At 48.4% G+C, this 17919-nt stretch overlaps 1 protein-coding gene across 1 annotated transcript in view; it reads right to left on the reverse strand.

Annotated features, from left to right (window-relative positions):
- Positions 1-17919, reverse strand: part of LAMA1 (laminin subunit alpha 1) — a 179446-nt gene that overhangs the window by 77295 nt on the left and 84232 nt on the right. The window contains exons 15-19 of the mRNA XM_051851430.2: positions 17796-17907; positions 13246-13356; positions 6347-6474; positions 4182-4268; positions 3317-3528 (exon numbers count right to left, since the gene is read on the reverse strand). Coding sequence (XP_051707390.2) covers positions 3317-3528; positions 4182-4268; positions 6347-6474; positions 13246-13356; positions 17796-17907 — 650 coding nt within the window. The remainder of the gene's footprint in view (positions 1-3316; positions 3529-4181; positions 4269-6346; positions 6475-13245; positions 13357-17795; positions 17908-17919) is intronic.

Consider the following 17919-nt stretch of genomic DNA (forward strand, 5'->3'; position numbering starts at 1 on the left):
GGGCCTCCCACAGCCCTTACCTCCCTCCACGCCACTCTGCCCTGGACCACGCACACGGCTACTTCAATTCTCAGCCTCCTCATAGTCTCCACTTCTTCCCTGCTTCCTGTGCTCCTGCGTAACCAAACGCCTTCCCAGCAGCTCTGCGGGCTTCCCCTTGGCCTCACTCTCCTCCCCTCCGGCCTGTGTGCCCTCAGCCACGCTCATGCCTTTGACTAAACAAGCTCCAAACTTGTATCTGTAGTGCCCAGGGGCACCAGGGCAGAAGGTGGACTTGACTGGTCAGTTGGTTCTCTCACCAGGCTGCAAATGCGCTGGGGACACAGGTGCATAACAGATAAATGCTGCATGGAGCTACAGGTCAATAATCTTGAACACTGGTATTCTCACTTGACTTCATAAAATATAGTACGATATCAGAGAGTAGGAACCCAGGGGAAGTCCATGAGAGGGACAAGAATGGAGTGATTTCTAGTGAAATATCCAAGACCAGTGTACTTGTCTCATTCCAGCTAGGGAAGAGGGGCAGGTGCCCGGTGCAGTGGTTAAGATGCTGCGTAGGATTCCCACATCACACAGCAGAGTGCCTCCCTGGAGTTCCGACTCTGCTTTCTACTCCAGCTTCCTGCTAAGGGATATACTAGGAGGAAGCGGTCGTGGCTCAAGGCACTGGGTCCCTGCCACCCCCAGGAGAGACCTGGATGGAGTTCTGGCTCCTGCTTTGACCTCACCCAGCCCTGACCATTGTGGTCATATGGGGAGTGAGCCAGTGGATAGAAGGTGTCTCTCTCTCTCTCCCTTTAAAATCAAATAAGTATTTTTTAAAGGTATGGAATGGGGAAGGGGAGGTAATAAAAGAATGAAAACTAAATACTCAGGAACTACAGAGAGCCTGGACAGGGCTAGTTCCTAGGCAGCCTGGATCCAGCCCCAAATCCCACGTTTGCTAGCCCTCCTTCCCCACCATCTGTGCTCAGTCCTCTCGTTTGTCTCCGTGGTAGAGGCCCTGCCCCCTGCCAGCAGGATTCTCCTCTGCTCCTGTCTCCTCTCCAGACACCCTTCTCTCCCCAGTGAGCCCATTCCAACCCTCACATCTGGTCCCGCCCTGTCCCCTGTGTCGTGAGAGCAGCGGGGTGGCGCATCCTCGGCCTGTCAGCACTGCACACAAGACCCCTGGGACACTCAAGGCCGCCTCCACCCATCCATTGGGTCTCCTGTGGCAGCCTGGATGTCCCCCGGCAGATGGACACGCCCTTTGTCCATGCTGCCAGGCTCTGTGCCCACTCTGGGAAAAGCATTCCTGTCCAGAGGCCACTCACCCTCAGGTCTACTGTGCACTTGAGACATGACTCATGCCACAAAGGACTGAACCTCCCATGGAGGGCTCTAGTTTCTAATATTTATTTTCTGTTCGTTTTTATTGAAAGGCAGAGATAGACAAGCCAGGACTCAGTACTGGGAACTGGAAAGCTTCTGAAATTGCCTGAACCTGTTTGAAGTATGTTTGAGTAGCTGAATCGAGTATTTCACCCTTACTGAGATGGGCTACAAAATGCACACTCAAGTTTGAAGACTATATATATATATATTTTTTTTTTAAAGCAGAAAGAAAAATATCTGGAAAATATCTGAAAACTGGAATCAAAACATGGGTTTATTTAGGTGCAAAGACATTCTGAAATCCACACAGCTTTTTCCTGATATGCATTTTTCCAAGAACATTTTGAAGACCCTTGGCAGATGCTTTTTTTTTTTTTTTAAATAGGAGTTGTAATAGCTACAATGGCCATTTTATATTTGAGGTAACAGTGGCTCAGAGAGGTTAACAGTTTTGCCTATGTCACACAGCTGCTCAGTGACCAAGCTTGGAATCAAACCCAGATGAGGCAGACATGAAGGCTGGGGCTCCACAGGGTGCCTTCCCCCTGAGCCATCATGCAGTCTCCCTGTAGACCAGGACCCTAATTTTCCAACCACTGTACTTGTCACAGAACTTAGTGCTGTGTCTGGTAAATGACAGGCACTTCATCAGCAAGGCATGGACAAGGGGGACCCGTGCGTGAAGGACAAGAGCCGACATGAGAACGTGCAAATCTCCCGTGCATTCTGGCTGCCACCGTGAGCCTGCTGTTGACAGCCAGGCAGGGTGCTCACAGCGCTGAAGCTCTGGCTGCCTGTCTCAGAGCTACGCTTGGTTTTCCTTGGGTCCCTGTCACCCACACGCGAGACCCAGCTGGAGTTCCCCGCCTCTGGCTTCTGCCTCCGGCTCAGCCTTGGCCTTTGCTGGCATTTGGAGAGTGAACCAGCAGATGGGTTCTCAATCTCTCTCTCAAATAAATTAGAAAAAAAAAAAACCTTTTCAATCTCTCAATGTGGGTGTATGAAAATATTTTTTTCTGTGCCACTAGCACCCTCTTGTGGTTCTATGTTGTAATATCAGACTTGGGCTTCATTTACATGAACTTAACGAATATTTATAACTTATATTTGCAGGGGGCATCCCATATGGGCACTGGTTCGAGTCCCGGCTGCTCCTCTTCTGATCGAGCTCTCTGCTATGGCCCGGGAAAGCAGTAGAAGATGGCCCAAGTCCTTGGGCCCCTCTACCCACGTGGGAGACCTGCATGAAGGTCCTGGCTCCTGGCTTTGGATTGGCGCAGCTCCGGCTGTCGCGGCCAACTGGGGAGTGAACCAGTGGATGGAAGACCTCTCTCCCTCTTTCTCTCTGCCTCTCCTCTCTCTGTGTAACTCTGACTTTCAAATGAAAAAATAAATCTTAAAAAAAAAAAAAAAAAAAAAAAAAAAACCTGCGGAGTAAACCCTCCCTAAGTCTAGGTCATTTCAGGCATATGAAAACTGACTCTTCTCACAGGTTCCTCATGATCTCTACCTTCAGGGCTCCAAGCAGATCTCAGCAGAGCCGTGCAGGGCTCAAGGCACAGACCACAAGGAAGGCCCACACTCCACTAGCAGCTTCCAGGGTTTCCACCTCCGCCTCACAGAACCCATCAGCATCTCCCTCACCAGTACGATCGGCTTGGAACCTCTCGCTCCATTTCTGACACCAGAAGCAGAGCTGGTGCTCTGTACTGTGATGCTTTCTCCTTGAGTGGCAGGTGCATACCGGCCAGGCCATTGACCTTGATGGGCAGTTCATGCAGCCAATGCAGAGCAGTCTACATTGGGTCTATATTAGACCCAAGATGGGGCTGTCTGCTAGGCTGAGCCCCTTATGACACGTGTTAAGTGGGTGCATGGGAACTTCCTAGAAGATGGCGATAAAAAACGAACTTGACTTCACAGGGCTCGCACTCACCACGGCAATTTTTGGCAGTCACAGCGTCTCCATAGAACCCATCTGCACACCGCTCACAGTGGGGGCCGGCTGTGTTCCCGATGCACTTCAGGCATTCCCCAGTGACCGGGTCACAGTGACCAGGCTCTGAGGGATCCACATTGCCACTGCAGTCACACGGCACACAGGCTTCCCCGGGCACCGTTGGGTTTCCATAGTAACCGTCTGCGCATCTGTACCGGAGATTGAGGGTGGGATCAAAGAAAGGCAGTTGTTCAAGACATTACCCAACCCTGCCCCCCATCCAGGGACTCCCCGAGTGGCTAATAAATCAGACAGCCTCCGCTCTGTGGGCCTGACTGTGAAAGGACGAAACCCCACGCTCAGCTACTCACAGATCGCTACCCGTGGCGATGAACTGGGACAGCATCCAAAATGAGACATAAATCAGCCACCCGCGGCAGGGCCAGCTCTGACCGGCCCTGGCCACTTGGGACGTCACTCTCTCCCAAGCTGAGCCAGGACTGGCCGCTAAGACTTACACCCAGGGAGGCACAGCTCCAGCCTCCAGGCGCCAGAAGAGGACTACTAAATCCAACCAGCCGTGGCCTTTGCTAGGCTGGAGGAAGCGTGTGGGGGAGCATCAGGGCTGGCTTCCTGTGGCTCCTGACAGTTCCTATCAGCTCCAGGAAACAGAGCAGCGTCCTCCAATTCCCCACCAGGTGAAACAGGTGCACTGTTCTTCTCTATGAATGTGTGAAATAATTACACCAAGCCACACTCCACTTCACTCTAACCGATAACCACACGGGATTGAATTTCTGAACTGTGTCAATGCAGCCTTTAGAACCTGGGGCAGGATGGGGTTGGGGGGTGGGGGCAGTACCTCTCACACCAGTCTCCCGCGTAGCCCAGTGCACACTGGTCACAGACCATGTCCTCGCCGTCATGAAGGTGGCAGGTGGGGCTGAAGCTGTCAGAACATTAGAAGTGACCACCGTGTTCTAGTGAGTGGGGCCTGATTTCTAAATATTTGTAAATGCTGCATTTCTACCATCCCAACAAGCAACTCCTAGCCCAGACCCTGAGGACTCTGCCAACCAGCACCCGCTGTGAGTGTCTCCCACCCCCAATCCACATCACTGGCACACGACACTCACTGCTGCTGCTGCTCCGAGCCTCGTCCCACTGCCTGTGTGCTTCTCCCCACCTCTGTCTGAGCTAATCCACACCCAGCTCAGCTGTGGCTTCCTCCAGGAAGTCTGCTTAGATGCTCCTGGCACACTGCGCTCCTCTGCTCAGGTTCCATAGGGCTAATGCTCCTGCCTCTGAGGAGCCATGCCCACATGGCAGCAAGAGGGAGCGCTTCCCACACCCTGCCATCAGGGGGCTCTACCCCTCCATAAGGACCCCAACTGCTGCCTGATCTCCCTTCTCCTGAGGGTTCTATCACTATTACTATTATTACTATTATTATTATTATTAATGTATTATTATTAATATTATTACTATTATTATTATGGAGAGGCAGACACTGAGAGCGCCCTCCCAGTAGTTAACTCCCAAAACAAATGCAATAGCAGGGACTGGGCCAGGCTGACACTGGGAGCCAAGAACTTAATCCAGGTCTCCCACATAGATAGTGGCACCCAATTACTTTAGCTGTCACTGTTGCCTCCCTCCCATGGTCTGCATTAACAGGGAGCTGGACTCTGGAGCTGGAGGTGGGAATTGAGCCCAGAACTCTGCTGTGAGGATGTGGCCATCACAAACAGTGTCTAACCACTATGCCAAATGCCCACCCCTGTTCCTGAGTCTTGGGGAGACCAGCACCCCAGGATTTCCTCATGAGTAACCCTGATGACATCCTTTTTATACACTGGAGTTTCCAATAAAAATCCCTATGGGAAATTCCTGGAGAGAGAGCAGAGGAAAAGCCCAACTGGTTAAACCAGAGAGAGAGAGAAAGGTTTTTCAAATCACTGGCCTGCAGGACGTGCAAGGACAGTATGTCCCCTTCCACTTGCTCAGGGCCATCTGCAGTTCCCCAGCAGGATGGGCAAGCCCACGAGGCCATGCACGGTGCACCCTGTTCCCTCCACCTGGAATGTCCTTCCCTGCTGCTCAGCAGTCAAGTCTGAGATGACAGTGCACTCAGAGTCACCCTTGGAGCAGCCCAGGCTTGTCCTGTCCCCAGCACCTGGTGGACAGGTCTCCCCATGGTCATGACCTCACTGGGAGTGCCCAGGGCCAGCAGCCATGGACAGATCATTGGCTGCACACAGCACCTTCTGTGACACTCAGAACAAAGCAGGCACTTAACAAATAGGACCAGTGCTGTGGCATAGCGGATAAAGCCACTGCCTGTAGTGCCAGCATCCCATATCAGCACCGGTTCGAGTCCCAGCTGCTCTACTTCAAATCCAGCTCTCTGCTGTGGCCTGGGAAAGCAGTAGAAGATGGCCCAAGTCCTTGGGCCCCTGCACCCACGTGAGAGACCTGGAAGAAGCTCCAGCCATTGCGGCCAACTAGGGAGTGAACCAGCAGATGAAAGGACCCCCCCCCCGCCCCCGGCCTCGCCTCTGTGTAACTCTGACTTTCATGTAAGTAAATAAACCTTTAAAAAAACACAAATAGTTGTTGAACTAATGAATGAACAGATCTTTCTCATTTAGCCTCATATATGTGGAGTTTGGATATTAGATCAAAACCTCAAAACCCCAGTGTTGATGTTTTATTTATCTCTGTATTCTCTGCACCTCCTTGTTGGAAGGACCCAATGTGTACTTCTGAAAGAACTGGAGCCCAACATTTAACTAAGAGGAAAAGAACCCACCTACGGACTGGTCACCACACACCCTTTCTGGCATAGCTGAACACAACAAACTTTTTAAAAGAAGATAATCCGCCTCTCCGCCGTGAACCCCAATCACCACCATGCAAAGTAACTCTTGCTACACGCAACTTCTTGGTCTGGAGACACCAGAACATATCCCAGTGGGAATCTCGGCCATGCAGGGCAGCATTCCCGGGAGGAGGTACGAGGCTCACTTGTTGGAGGCGGTGGAGAGAGGGCAGGCACAAGGCTGGCAGTCCCCAGGAGTCCCTCGGGACGGCTCCCCATAGAAGCCAGGCAGGCACTGCTCACAGTGGTCACCAGTGGTGTTGTGTGCACAGGCCTAGGGAACAGGCAGGGAAAGAGGCATCGGCTTAGTTTCCTTTGTGGATTTTCAGACTCATGTACAGACCATATGAAGTTCAAGTGTTAAACCAAGATGAAACGCTAAAACAAGTCACGTCACCCTAACTTCTAGAAGGAGGCAGTACCTGTTTCAGAGCAACTAATAGGAAAAAAAATGCCATTTGTATAGTGGAGACACTGAAGACCACACACGCTGACCATGTTGGAGGCACTGGCACTATATTTGCCCACCCAGAGTAAACAGCTAGAAAACTGGAGCAAATTCTATCAGGCATCTGGTTTCAGAAACTGGACATTGGAGAGTGGAGAAGTCCAGAAAGCAGAGTCCTAGGGCCGCATGTCTTGCCGCCTGGAGACACTGGCCAGGCGAGGGAAGCCCACACGCAGCAGGGCGATTCTGCTGAGTTGCGGAGACACAGGGCAGAGTTTGAGGGGGCTGCATCAGGTGGATTTGGGGCAGAGTCCTGGAGCTTCAAGCTCCAGAAATCTACACGGGGAGCCTTTTGAACAACTACTGAATACTCAGCTGCTCTTGTGCAGAATAAACCCCACATGTCCAGATAAAGAAATAAAATGAGAAACCCAGAATCATACAGAGCTGAGGGACTCTAGGATTACCCACCAGCCAATGTGGGGAGGTGGTGAGAAATACCCGGACCCAGAAAACACCTCTTACTACTAGGGTCCAATCTGTCACCCAGGAAAGGGTTCACGAGACCTGCCCTCCCAAAGCTGAGAACACACCTTGAAACAATCTAGCAAACCTGCACTCAATGAACTGCTGGTCAAACTTTCAAGTGCTTTAAAGGAAAGCAACAAAACCCAGAAACTCCTCGACGGGAGAACATGCATAGAACAGCATTCCCCACGCAATCAAAGACTTCTGGATAGACTTCCAGGGGCCACTTCTGGGCAAATCGAGAATCCCTGGATCCAGAGCGATGAGAAGCAGGCAAACAAATGAACCTGTGGGGAGAAGGGTGGGAGGAGGGGTTCTTGCTCACATTAGGATGCTGCAGACCACTGAGAAGTTGGGGGGGGTCCTCGATTTGGAGGGTCATCCACTTACAAACATGGTAGCACTAGTAAGGCAAGAATCACCCATGACAGCCAACTAAGGGGAAGTTCCGAGGAGGAATAAGACACTTGCGCATCTTCAAGGATCTTCCTTAGATAGCTTATTAATTGTAAAAGGCAAGAAAAGCAAGTGTATCATGGAGAAATGGACCAAGACCTTGGCTGTGTAATCGGAATTAATGCCACAGCAGGAGACAATAGGCATCAGAGGATTCCACAGGTGCTCTGAGAAAGACACATCCCTAACAAAACACTCTGGCCTGAAATTCTACCCAGGAGAAAGCATCAAAAGAAGCCAAAATGAGAGACGTTCTATTAAAAAATGTATTCTTCAAGATGCCAATGTCGTGAAAACTAGAGAAAGGCTGTGGAAATATTCCAGGTGAAAGGAACCTAAAAGGAAATGATGATAAAATGCAGTATCTGATCCTACATGGGGGCCCATCACTGGAGGGGAAAAATGCTGTACAGGACGTAAGTGGGCCAAGTGATGAAAAGTGGATGGCAGATTAGACAAGGAAGAGGTTGGCATCAAGTTTCCTTCTGCTGATCAGTGCACCGTGGTTATAAAGAGAACATGCTTATTCTCAGGATACACGCCGGGAAGTAGTTACAGGTACGTGGCAATAGTGAATGCAACTTAATCTGAAAAAAAAAAAAGTTATTATGATTTGATAGAACCACAGACAGACAGTGAAACTAATAATGCAAACAGGGGATATGTTAACAACAAGGGACTCTGGGTGTTCCAAATACCATCCTTCCTGCTATAGCTTTTAGGTCAATTTAAAATCATTTGCAAATAGCAGGATTAAAAAACATAGGGGAAAAAACTACAAGACACCATGAGAAGAAGCATAATACAAATTTCATCCATTTTCAGGAGAAAAATCAGTTAATGGAAACGTAGCCAGCTGATGGAAACATAACAGAGCTGATGGAACTCACAGGCATTTTAAAAGCTATCACAGACACACTCAGAGATGGACAGGAAGCATCAACACAGTGCTGAGAGAAATGCAAGATATAAACAGGACCAATGGAGCTTCTCAAGCTAAAATACAGATCCAGAATGAATACTGAAAGGGGGAGCCTGGCATCAGATTAGTTATCACAGAAGCAAAGACCAGTGGAGTTGAAGACAGCAGTAGAAACCCAAACCTGAGATAAGAGAACCCAGCCTTAGTCATCTGTGGGTCAAGGTCACGTGCAGTGGGACCACCAGGAAAAGAAGGAAAGGAGAAGAAGCAGAAAAGACATCAGATCCAAAGTTTCCCAGGTCTGGTAGCCACACACCTGCAAATTCTAGAAACTCAGCAAACCCCAGGCAAGATGAGCAGAAAGAAAATCACACCCTGGCACTTTGTTCAAAGCCAAGGACAAGGAGAACATCCGAAAAGTAGGCAGTGAAACAAGACCGAACAGCACAAAGGATTACTTAGCTAACACAGACCACCAACTTCTCACGTGAAATCATGCAAGCCCCAACCAGTGGAACTTTAAAGTACCAGAAGAAAAACCTTCAGAAGTGGAATTTACAATGAAGGCAAAGTCAGGCCACTCTCAGGTACACGAAAGAGAAGAGACTTTGTCAGGCAGCAGACCCGCACAAGAGAAAGGCAGAAAACAGCTCTGTAGGCTGCGGGAAGACAGGACAGGTTGAATATCCCTTTATCCAAGATGCCTGGACCACAGCATTTTGGAGTTCAACTTTTTAAAAAATTTTGGAATATTTGCATATACATAATGAGATATCTAGAGGATGAGACCCAAGTATTAGCACAAAATTCATTCATGTTTTATATACACCTTATACATATAACTGGAGATAATTTCATACAATACTTTTGACAATTTTGTGCATGAAACAAAGTTTCATGGTGTGGAGTTTTCCTGTTGTGGCATCATGCTTGTACTCAAAAAGTTTCAGGTTTTGGAATATTTGGGGTTTCGGATTTTGGGTCTGCAGACTAGGGCTGGTCAACTTATATAGCAAACAAAATGCACATTTCTGCTAAGTAATGAAGAGCATCAGAAATGGCAAACACACACACACAAGATGGAAGACTTTCCCCTGCGTTGGAAACATTTCTTTGGAAAGGAAAATGAGGCTGGGTGAGGTGGCTGGGAGGTGCGCAGGAGGAGCGTGCTAAGGGGGGGAGGGTGCAGTGCTGAGCGTCTGGGCAGGTGCAGGGCTCGGAGACACAGGTCTATTCTGTGCACGCTCCTGAAGTTCCCCTTCTTCCCTCACTCAGCCTTCCCAGCGCCCAGCCCTGTGCTCCATGCCACAGAGCTCTCTGCAGCCACCCCTCCCCGGCCCTCTCGGCACTCACCCCTGAGCACCCACCTGCGCGTGCTCTCCTCTGGGTGTCTGCCTCCGCTGTCAGTCCCTTTACACCCCTTACCTTAAAACTGTTCATTTTAGGCAATGTGTTTGACCACTTTCACCCAGCATTTAGACAGTCTTCTCGGTTTCTAAACTACATAGGTTTCTGTATTCCTGGGCTTGATAAAGCTTCCCCCATAGAGTGGAGCTAACTCAGGACTACGCACTGCTCAATCACATCCACTTGACACGGGATTTCATTACTGAAGTTCTAGACCAGCGCTTCTCGGCTCTCACATGGATAGGGACCACCAGAGACAGACCCTGACCCTGGAGGTCTACGATGTGGCCTGAGGCGCTCCCCAACCATGGCCACGGTGCTGGTCCACACACCACAGTTTGGGCAACAACATCTTGGGCCCTTTTTCCCCCCATCTCACCAAATGACCTCTTTGATAGTTACATCAAAATGCAGCCGGCCTTGGTGAATGGCTACAGGGTTGAGCCATTATGGAGGAAGAACATCTTCTCTGGGTTTGAAAAAGAAAGACCTTGGGGCCCAAAACGTGCACGACCCCATGGTTCCTGCCTCTTTTTCCTAAGCGATGCTAAGCCACCAGGAAACGAAGTCAGATTCTCATTGGAAAAAGAGCATGGAGAGCTCACAGAAAGAATTTGAGATGAGGAGCTACTGGCAGCTTCCTTCTAACAAACTGTGAGTAAGGAGTTAACTCCTGGAAGCCAGATGACAAGTCCAAGGCCTAGGGCTCTGCTCCGCACTCTGCGCGACCACATAAAAGGAAGAATTCCAGGATTCTTTTTAAATAGAACAGAAAAAAAAAGCAAAGTTAAACACGTAAACGTGCTATTTTTATTCTCCCTTAAATCCCCCTCTAAATTTTTTTTATCTTCACCCCCTGCTCCAAGAACACTATATGCTGATTATCTTTTATCCAAAATGCTTGGCTCTTGCTACGTTTCATTTCATATGTAACATTTCTATATCTCAGGGTTTGGACTTTTTCAGATTTTGGAACACAAAGCACTTAAAAAAGTTTGTGGAAAATGGAATTAAGTTTCTTTTGGCCCAAAAAGTTTGTGAAATCCACACATCATTTTCTCACAATAAGCATTTTCCATGAACTGGTCAAAGACCCCTCTTATCTGCATGGATTTACAGCTGAACATCCCTACAAACAGAAGTCTGAGATCAGAAGCCAGGATGAGGGCCGCTCAACCTACAACTGTTTAAAGGGAAAAAACAGTGGCTTTGCAGCAGAGAAGTGGCAGACGTCTCAGCTGAGTGCCCCGTGAACGTCCCCAGGAGAAGACAGTGACATCATGCACCTCCGGACGCCCAGCCACGGCGTGTCACCTCCATGTCCTCTCCCCCAAGATGCCAGCTCTAGCTGAAGGACAGCTCCACAGCCTGCCTCCTGCTCTTGGAAAGTTCCAGAGCCACAAAGGCCAAGGGCAGGTTGCAAAGCTGTTACAGATCAGAGGAGACAGACTAATGCGACAAGCCACGAAATGCCACGTGTTGCCCCAGGTTTGGTCCTAGAAACAAAAATGGACATGAGTGGAAAAACTAATGGAATCAGAATGTAGCTTGCAATTGAGTTAAAGCATTAATTTCTTAGTTTTGAAATTGTCTTCTGGTTATGCACGATGTTACATTACAGAATGCTGGGTGAAGGTTACCAGGAACTCCCTCTACTATTTTCATAATTTTTCCATGAGCCTAAACTTATTTCCCCCAAAGTGTATTAAACTATGAAAATCATAAGTGCTTATCAAAAGCAGGGCTTTTAAGCACAATTACTGCTTAGCATTTTCACTTTGATATGAGTATACATTTTTGTAAATGTGTGTTCATAGCAGCATGAGAAATCTATTCTTTCAAACCAGCTGTAGCTCCAGTTACAGCTGGCAGAACCATGGCCTGCCGACAACCCCTGAAACACACGGCAGGAGGCCCCTGAGAAGCTGGCCTGGCAAAACCAGATGGCAAAGGGACAGAGGTGACAAAGCGACAGCCTCTGCGAGCCCACGGAAGTTGTGTGCTCCAGGAAACCCATCGCAGAGGGACCATGTGTGCCCGCACACCACCCCTTTCAGCAATTCCTACAGCCCCTTTGCTTGCAGAACAAGGAAATGAACAAAGAACAGAATGAGGCTTCGCTTACTCAGTTAAGGAACGAGAAGTTTCTACAGAGAGCAGGCACAAGCCCGGGCATCAGGACATCAGGTTCTGCACAGGTCTGGTGAAGACTTGTGCCCAGCGCTGTGGCTTGATCACTCTCTAGGACACAGCAGGTACATTTCCCTGGCTGGGCACAGAGCACAGCTGCTTGGCATCTGCCCCCAGCCCAGCTGAGGGCAGGAAATCCAGCAGAACCCAGAGGGTGGCCTGGCTTCCAGGCAAAAAGGCCTAAGAGAATTCCTGATTGAGGTTCAAGGCTCGGTATAGGCCCCAAAGTTCATTCTCAAGATTAATCGCGTACTTGCTCAGCTCCGCCTCAGCTCATATTGCGTGGAAGAGGCACTTGTTTGCAGTGTTTATCCAAACTAACTAGAACTTGAACATTGTGCCAATGAGCATGATTACTAGTTTTATAGTTCTCCTAATGTGTCACATGTACCCAATATTAAAAATACCAGCACTTTCCTTAAGAAGATCCCATCCATTATACTCAATCAGTGGACAACATTTTCTACCATTATATTGCTTTATAATCTGGCTAAATATTTTTCCAATTTTAGTATATGTGCTGCCGAAGCGAGCACTGGCTAAATATTTTTCATAGTTCTAATAACAAAAAAAAAACTAGAACAAAGCTATATATTCCCTTTCCGCTATAGGCTGAGAATCCACGAGAATCAGAAGTGTTTTGGTTTTGGGTGTGCTTGGAATTTGGAATATTTGTGTACACATAATGCTATCTTGGAGATAAGGCCCAAGTCTAAACATGAAATTCATGTGTTTCAAATGCACCAAATACACATAGCCTGAAGGTCATTTCACACTATCTTCAGTGCACCTGTGTTTTGACTGTGACCTGTCCTGATGAGGTCAGGTGTGGAATTTGCCACTTATGGAATCACGTCGACACTCCAAAAGTTCCAGGTGGTGCAGCATTTTGGATTTCCAATTTTCGGACTAGGGATGCTCAACTTCTATCACGGGAAATGTCCCAAGACGTGAACTTAAATCTGCAAGTGAACTTTAGAGTCTACAAGGGCAGGGCTATTCTGTGGATGAAGCATTTTTGCAAATCACTTCTGCACTCACAGTGGCTCTGGGCAGGCAGGAGGGAGCCCTCATGGTTTCAGTAATAAACTCACCAAGCAAACGCCATGAACATCACACTCGGCCGCATGGCCATGGCACTCACAGGGCTGACAAATGCCGCCGAAGAGGATTCCATCCACACGATAGTAGCCAGAGAGGCAAGACTGCAAAAGAAGGGTGAGTGACTGTGCTGGTGGACGCAACCTCGTGCAGGACGCAGGTCATCATTTGCTAATAATTCTGAACAATAAAGCACTCCATTTCCCATGAGCAGAGAAATGCGAGTTTTTTGTTTTTTTTTTTTTTTTTTTTTTTTGCTTTAAATGTCTTTATCAAAGTATCATCTACAAGCCATAAACTTCACCCCTGGTAAGCGTACCAGTCTTTGTTTTTCAGTAAACTTACTGCGCTAGGCAACCATCACTGATTCCATTTCTTTACTCAGAGACCTTTTTAAAGGCAGAAGCATACACACAGCAATGAATAGCAAATGAATTAATTTATAAAGGCTTGACACACATCTTCATGGTATTCCATGGCAGTGTCCTGGCCATTTAACTAGTGTTTCAGTAAAGGGGATTTTTTTTTTACCCTCTTGAATTAATATTTCTTCCTTTGCCTACAATTTGTTAGAGGTTGCCAAGAAAGTATTCAACTACAGATCTGTATCAAACGGCTTCAGTTGTTTTTTTTTTTAATTTATTTGACAGGTAGAGTTATAGACAGTGAGAGACAGAGACAGAGAGAAAGGTTTCCCTTCCGTTGGTTCACTCCCCAAATGGCCGCCACGGCCAGTGCTGCGCCGATCCAAAGCCAGGAGCCAGGTGCTTTTCCTGGTCTCCCATGTGGGTGCAGGGCCCAAGCACCTGGGCCATCCTCCACTGCCTTCCCAGGCCACAGCAGAGAGCTGGCCTGGAAGAGGAGCACTGGGACTAGAACACGGCGCCCATATGGGATGCCGGCGCTGCAGGTGGAGGATTAACCATGAGCCACAGCGCCAGCCCCACTGCTTCAGTTTTAATTGAGCAAAGGTAACAGTGGCCGACATGCTTTCTGTGGGCCATGTCTGGAGAGAGAATATGAGCATTCTAGGATGCCACCCCCACACACTAATCCATCGAATCCTCATGACAACACTGAGAAGCAGCCCCTCTCCTTACAGACAGGGAACGTGGGGCACAGGAAGCACCATGCCCAGTGTGCCTTGGAAGCATTCATCGTCAGGTGTGCGTGCTGCCAAGGCCATGTCCACAGTGAGCTGCCAAGGGTTCCAGAGAGCAGACTTGGGAATGACTAATTTGAAGCCAGCACACCCTCACGGGGGCATGGGAGGAGGGGGCCTGAATGTGGTCTTTATTCTTACAAGAATTGCTAAGAGCATTTTGATTATACAAATATAATTTGCATACGCTGTGAGAGTCCCCAGGACCTCCACCAAGCAGTGCTGGGACGGGGGCTGCTGTGCAGGTGGGCATGGAGCAGGCACCTGCCCAGACACCTGCATGGCACTTACAGTGCTGAGAGAATTCCATTCCCTACCTGTAGCTGCTCATTCTTCAAGTCAGCTTCTAAGTCGGGGTTTGATCAAAGAATGAGCTGTTGTGCTTAACAAAAATACTTGAAAATGTGTACAGTCACTATTGGATCCACAATCTGCACTTGTAAGTTGGAAATGTTTGAAAGAAAAATTGCATTTACACTGAAAACATAGACTTTCGTTCTTGTCATTATTCCCTAAACAATAAGTATAACTACTATTTACACAGTACTTATATTGCACTAGGTATTACAAGGAATCTAGAGATTTAAAATACAAGGGAGCACGTGTGTGGGTTAAGCAAACATTGCATCATTTTATAAAAGGGACTTAAAGCATCCTTGGGTTTCAGTGTCTGCAGAAGGTTCTGGAATCAGCCTCCCATGAACACTGAGGGAGGACTGTGCTGACCTGCGTTTGCCTGCACCATCAGTCCTGCACTTTCACCCCATTTCCCTCCAAGAATCCCACGCACTCAGAGCGCCCTGGGAAGCGGCTGCTCACTGGTGCCCCTCCCAGTCTGGCTTCTGCTGCCCAGATTTCGCTGCTCCATACACCTGCTCTCCTTTTTTTTTTTTTTTTTTTTTTTTTTTTTTTTTTTTTACAGGCAGAGTGGACAATGAGAGAGAGAGACAGAGAGAAAAATCTTCCTTTTTGCTGTTGGTTCACCCTCCAATGGCCGCCGCGGCCAGTGCGCTGTGGCCGGCACACCGCGCTGATCCGAAGCCAGGAGCCAGGTGCTTCTCCTGGTCTCCCATGGGGTGCAGGGCCCAAGCACTTGGGCCATCCTCCACTGCACTCCCTGGCCACAGCAGAAAGCTGGCCTGGAAGAGGGGCAACCGGGACAGAATCCGGTGCCCCGACCGGGACTAGAACCCGGTGTGCCGGCGCCGCAAGGTGGAGGATTAGCCTATTGAGCCACGGCGCCGGCCACACCTGCTCTCCTATTCTCACATTCCAGATATTGAGGTGACCTTGGGGTCTTGACCCATTAAACACTATGCACACAATCCTCCGGACCTACAAACATTTTCCAGCCCTGAAAATAGTTGTTTAAGGCCTAAGGAAACTTAACTGGTTCTAAAATAGCAAAAACAAAGAACCCTTCAAAATCACTAAAATGGAAGCATTTAATTAAATATCTACATCAAGACATTAGTCTGACTTTATTTATTGCAAAGTTTTATGGGTGATAACAATTCATTAAACAAAATATAGGCTAAATTTTTTTACTTTTTAAATTGATTGCCAAGAAATAAGGGCCAATGACAGATGTCCATGACCATCATGTGGGAGGCAGGGTCCCATGTGGTGAACTGGATGATGACGTTCAAATCCCCATGTGTCCACTTCCCAGCTGTGGGGTGTGTTAGTCAGCTGTCCATTACTTCACTAAAACACTTGACAGAAGTTATGTCTGAAGAGAGGGCCTTTTTAGCTCATGGTTTGGAGCTTCACAGCCAAGATCAGGCAGCCTGGCATCTGATGGAGGCTGGCAATGGCACAACAGGTGTGCAGGAACAATCTCGTGGCGAGCCAGGAAGGAGAGAGACACAGGAAGCTGGTGCACTTGTATGACCGACCCTTGTGACAGAACTGGAGGTACCCCCCCCCCATGACTAGAGACTCCTACTCAGCCCACCTCCTGGATGCCATCATTAGATCGAGTCAGTCCATCAATGATCCACATGAACCTACTAATCACCAGCCTAAGAATCTGGGAGCTTTCAACCTCTGCATGTGTTTGGGGAACTGAATTTGGTTCTAACATGGCAGTGGTCAGGTTACTCACTCTCACTGTTCAGTTTCCTCACCTTCAGAACAGAAAGCGTCTGGAGTGCCTGCTACCACAGCTGTTGTCAGGATTAAATGGGCTACTGTACAGGAAGAGCTTAGAACAGTGCCAAAGGCACAGGGACTTCTCTGTGGGAGACAGTTCTCATGAGTACTTCTGACCAAATAGTTTCCACATATTTTCACCAACAGATCATTTTCACTGATAACTGCATGTGCGTTTTCCCATGCAGCCATCCCTCAGGATCTGCAGAGGGATTGGTTCCAGGACTCCTGCAGATACCAAAATCCATGGATGCTCAAGTTATTTATGCAAATGCTGTAGTGCCCGCACTGAGCAAACGCACAACACCCCAAGTACTTTAAACCATTCCAGGTTACCTGTGATGCCTAATAAAAGTAAATGTTAGGAAAACGGTTGTTATACTGTATTGTTTAGGGGAAAATGACAAGGAACAGAAAGTCTGTACATGTTCACGACAGACACAATTTTCCCCTCAAATATTTCTGATCCACGAACGCACCAGCAGATGTGGAGGGCCAACTGGACTTCCTGTGGGAAGATGGCCAACGTTCACAAAATGTCTCTAAAAATGGACCTGGCTTGGGTTGGTGCTGTGGCATAGCCGGTCAAGCTAACCCCTGAGATGCTGGCATCCCATAAGGGTGCCGATTTGTATCCACTGCTCCGCTTCTGATCCAGCTCCTGTTAATGGTCTGGGAAAGCAAGAGAGGATAACCCAGGTATTTGGGCTCCTGCCACCCATGTGGGAGACCCGGATGAAGCTCCTGGCTCCTGGATTCGGCCCTGCTCAGTCCTGGCCATTATGGCTACTTGGGGAATGAGCCAGTGGATCAAAGATTCTGTGTGTGTGTCTGTGTGTATGTGTATCTGTCCATCTGTCTCTCTAACTGACTTATAAATAAATAAATCCTTAAAATAAGTAAATCTTGGTCATGGGCAGGTGATGTGTAAACGTTCAATTATAACCAAGTTTAATCATCTTTAGAAATGCAAAATGTGGGACAGGTATGACATGCTTCGTAGTGACTAAGCAATGGAGCAGCACAAAGTCAGGTGTTTCCAAGTGCCCCAGCCCAGCCTTGGCAGAGGCATCGATTTCTTCAAAGAACGTGACTGCCAATATTCCTATAGCCTAAAAAAGTGTGAGCTGAACTTGGGCATTCCAAAGTTAAATCTCCAACGTGCATTACGTCACCTTCAGAGCACAGAAGGAAGGGAAGACGGCAGGAAGAGAGGAGGAGCAGTACCTCACAGGAGGTGCCTGTGTAGCCCTGGGGACATTCACAATGTTCCACGTCCGTGGCTACCGCCAGGTCGATGGCATTCGGGCTCGCCGTGTCCAGAGAGACAGAATCCAACCTACAAACAGAG

This window comes from Oryctolagus cuniculus, chromosome 10 (assembly GCF_964237555.1).
Source record: "Oryctolagus cuniculus chromosome 10, mOryCun1.1, whole genome shotgun sequence".
Classification (NCBI taxonomy): domain Eukaryota; kingdom Metazoa; phylum Chordata; class Mammalia; order Lagomorpha; family Leporidae; genus Oryctolagus; species Oryctolagus cuniculus.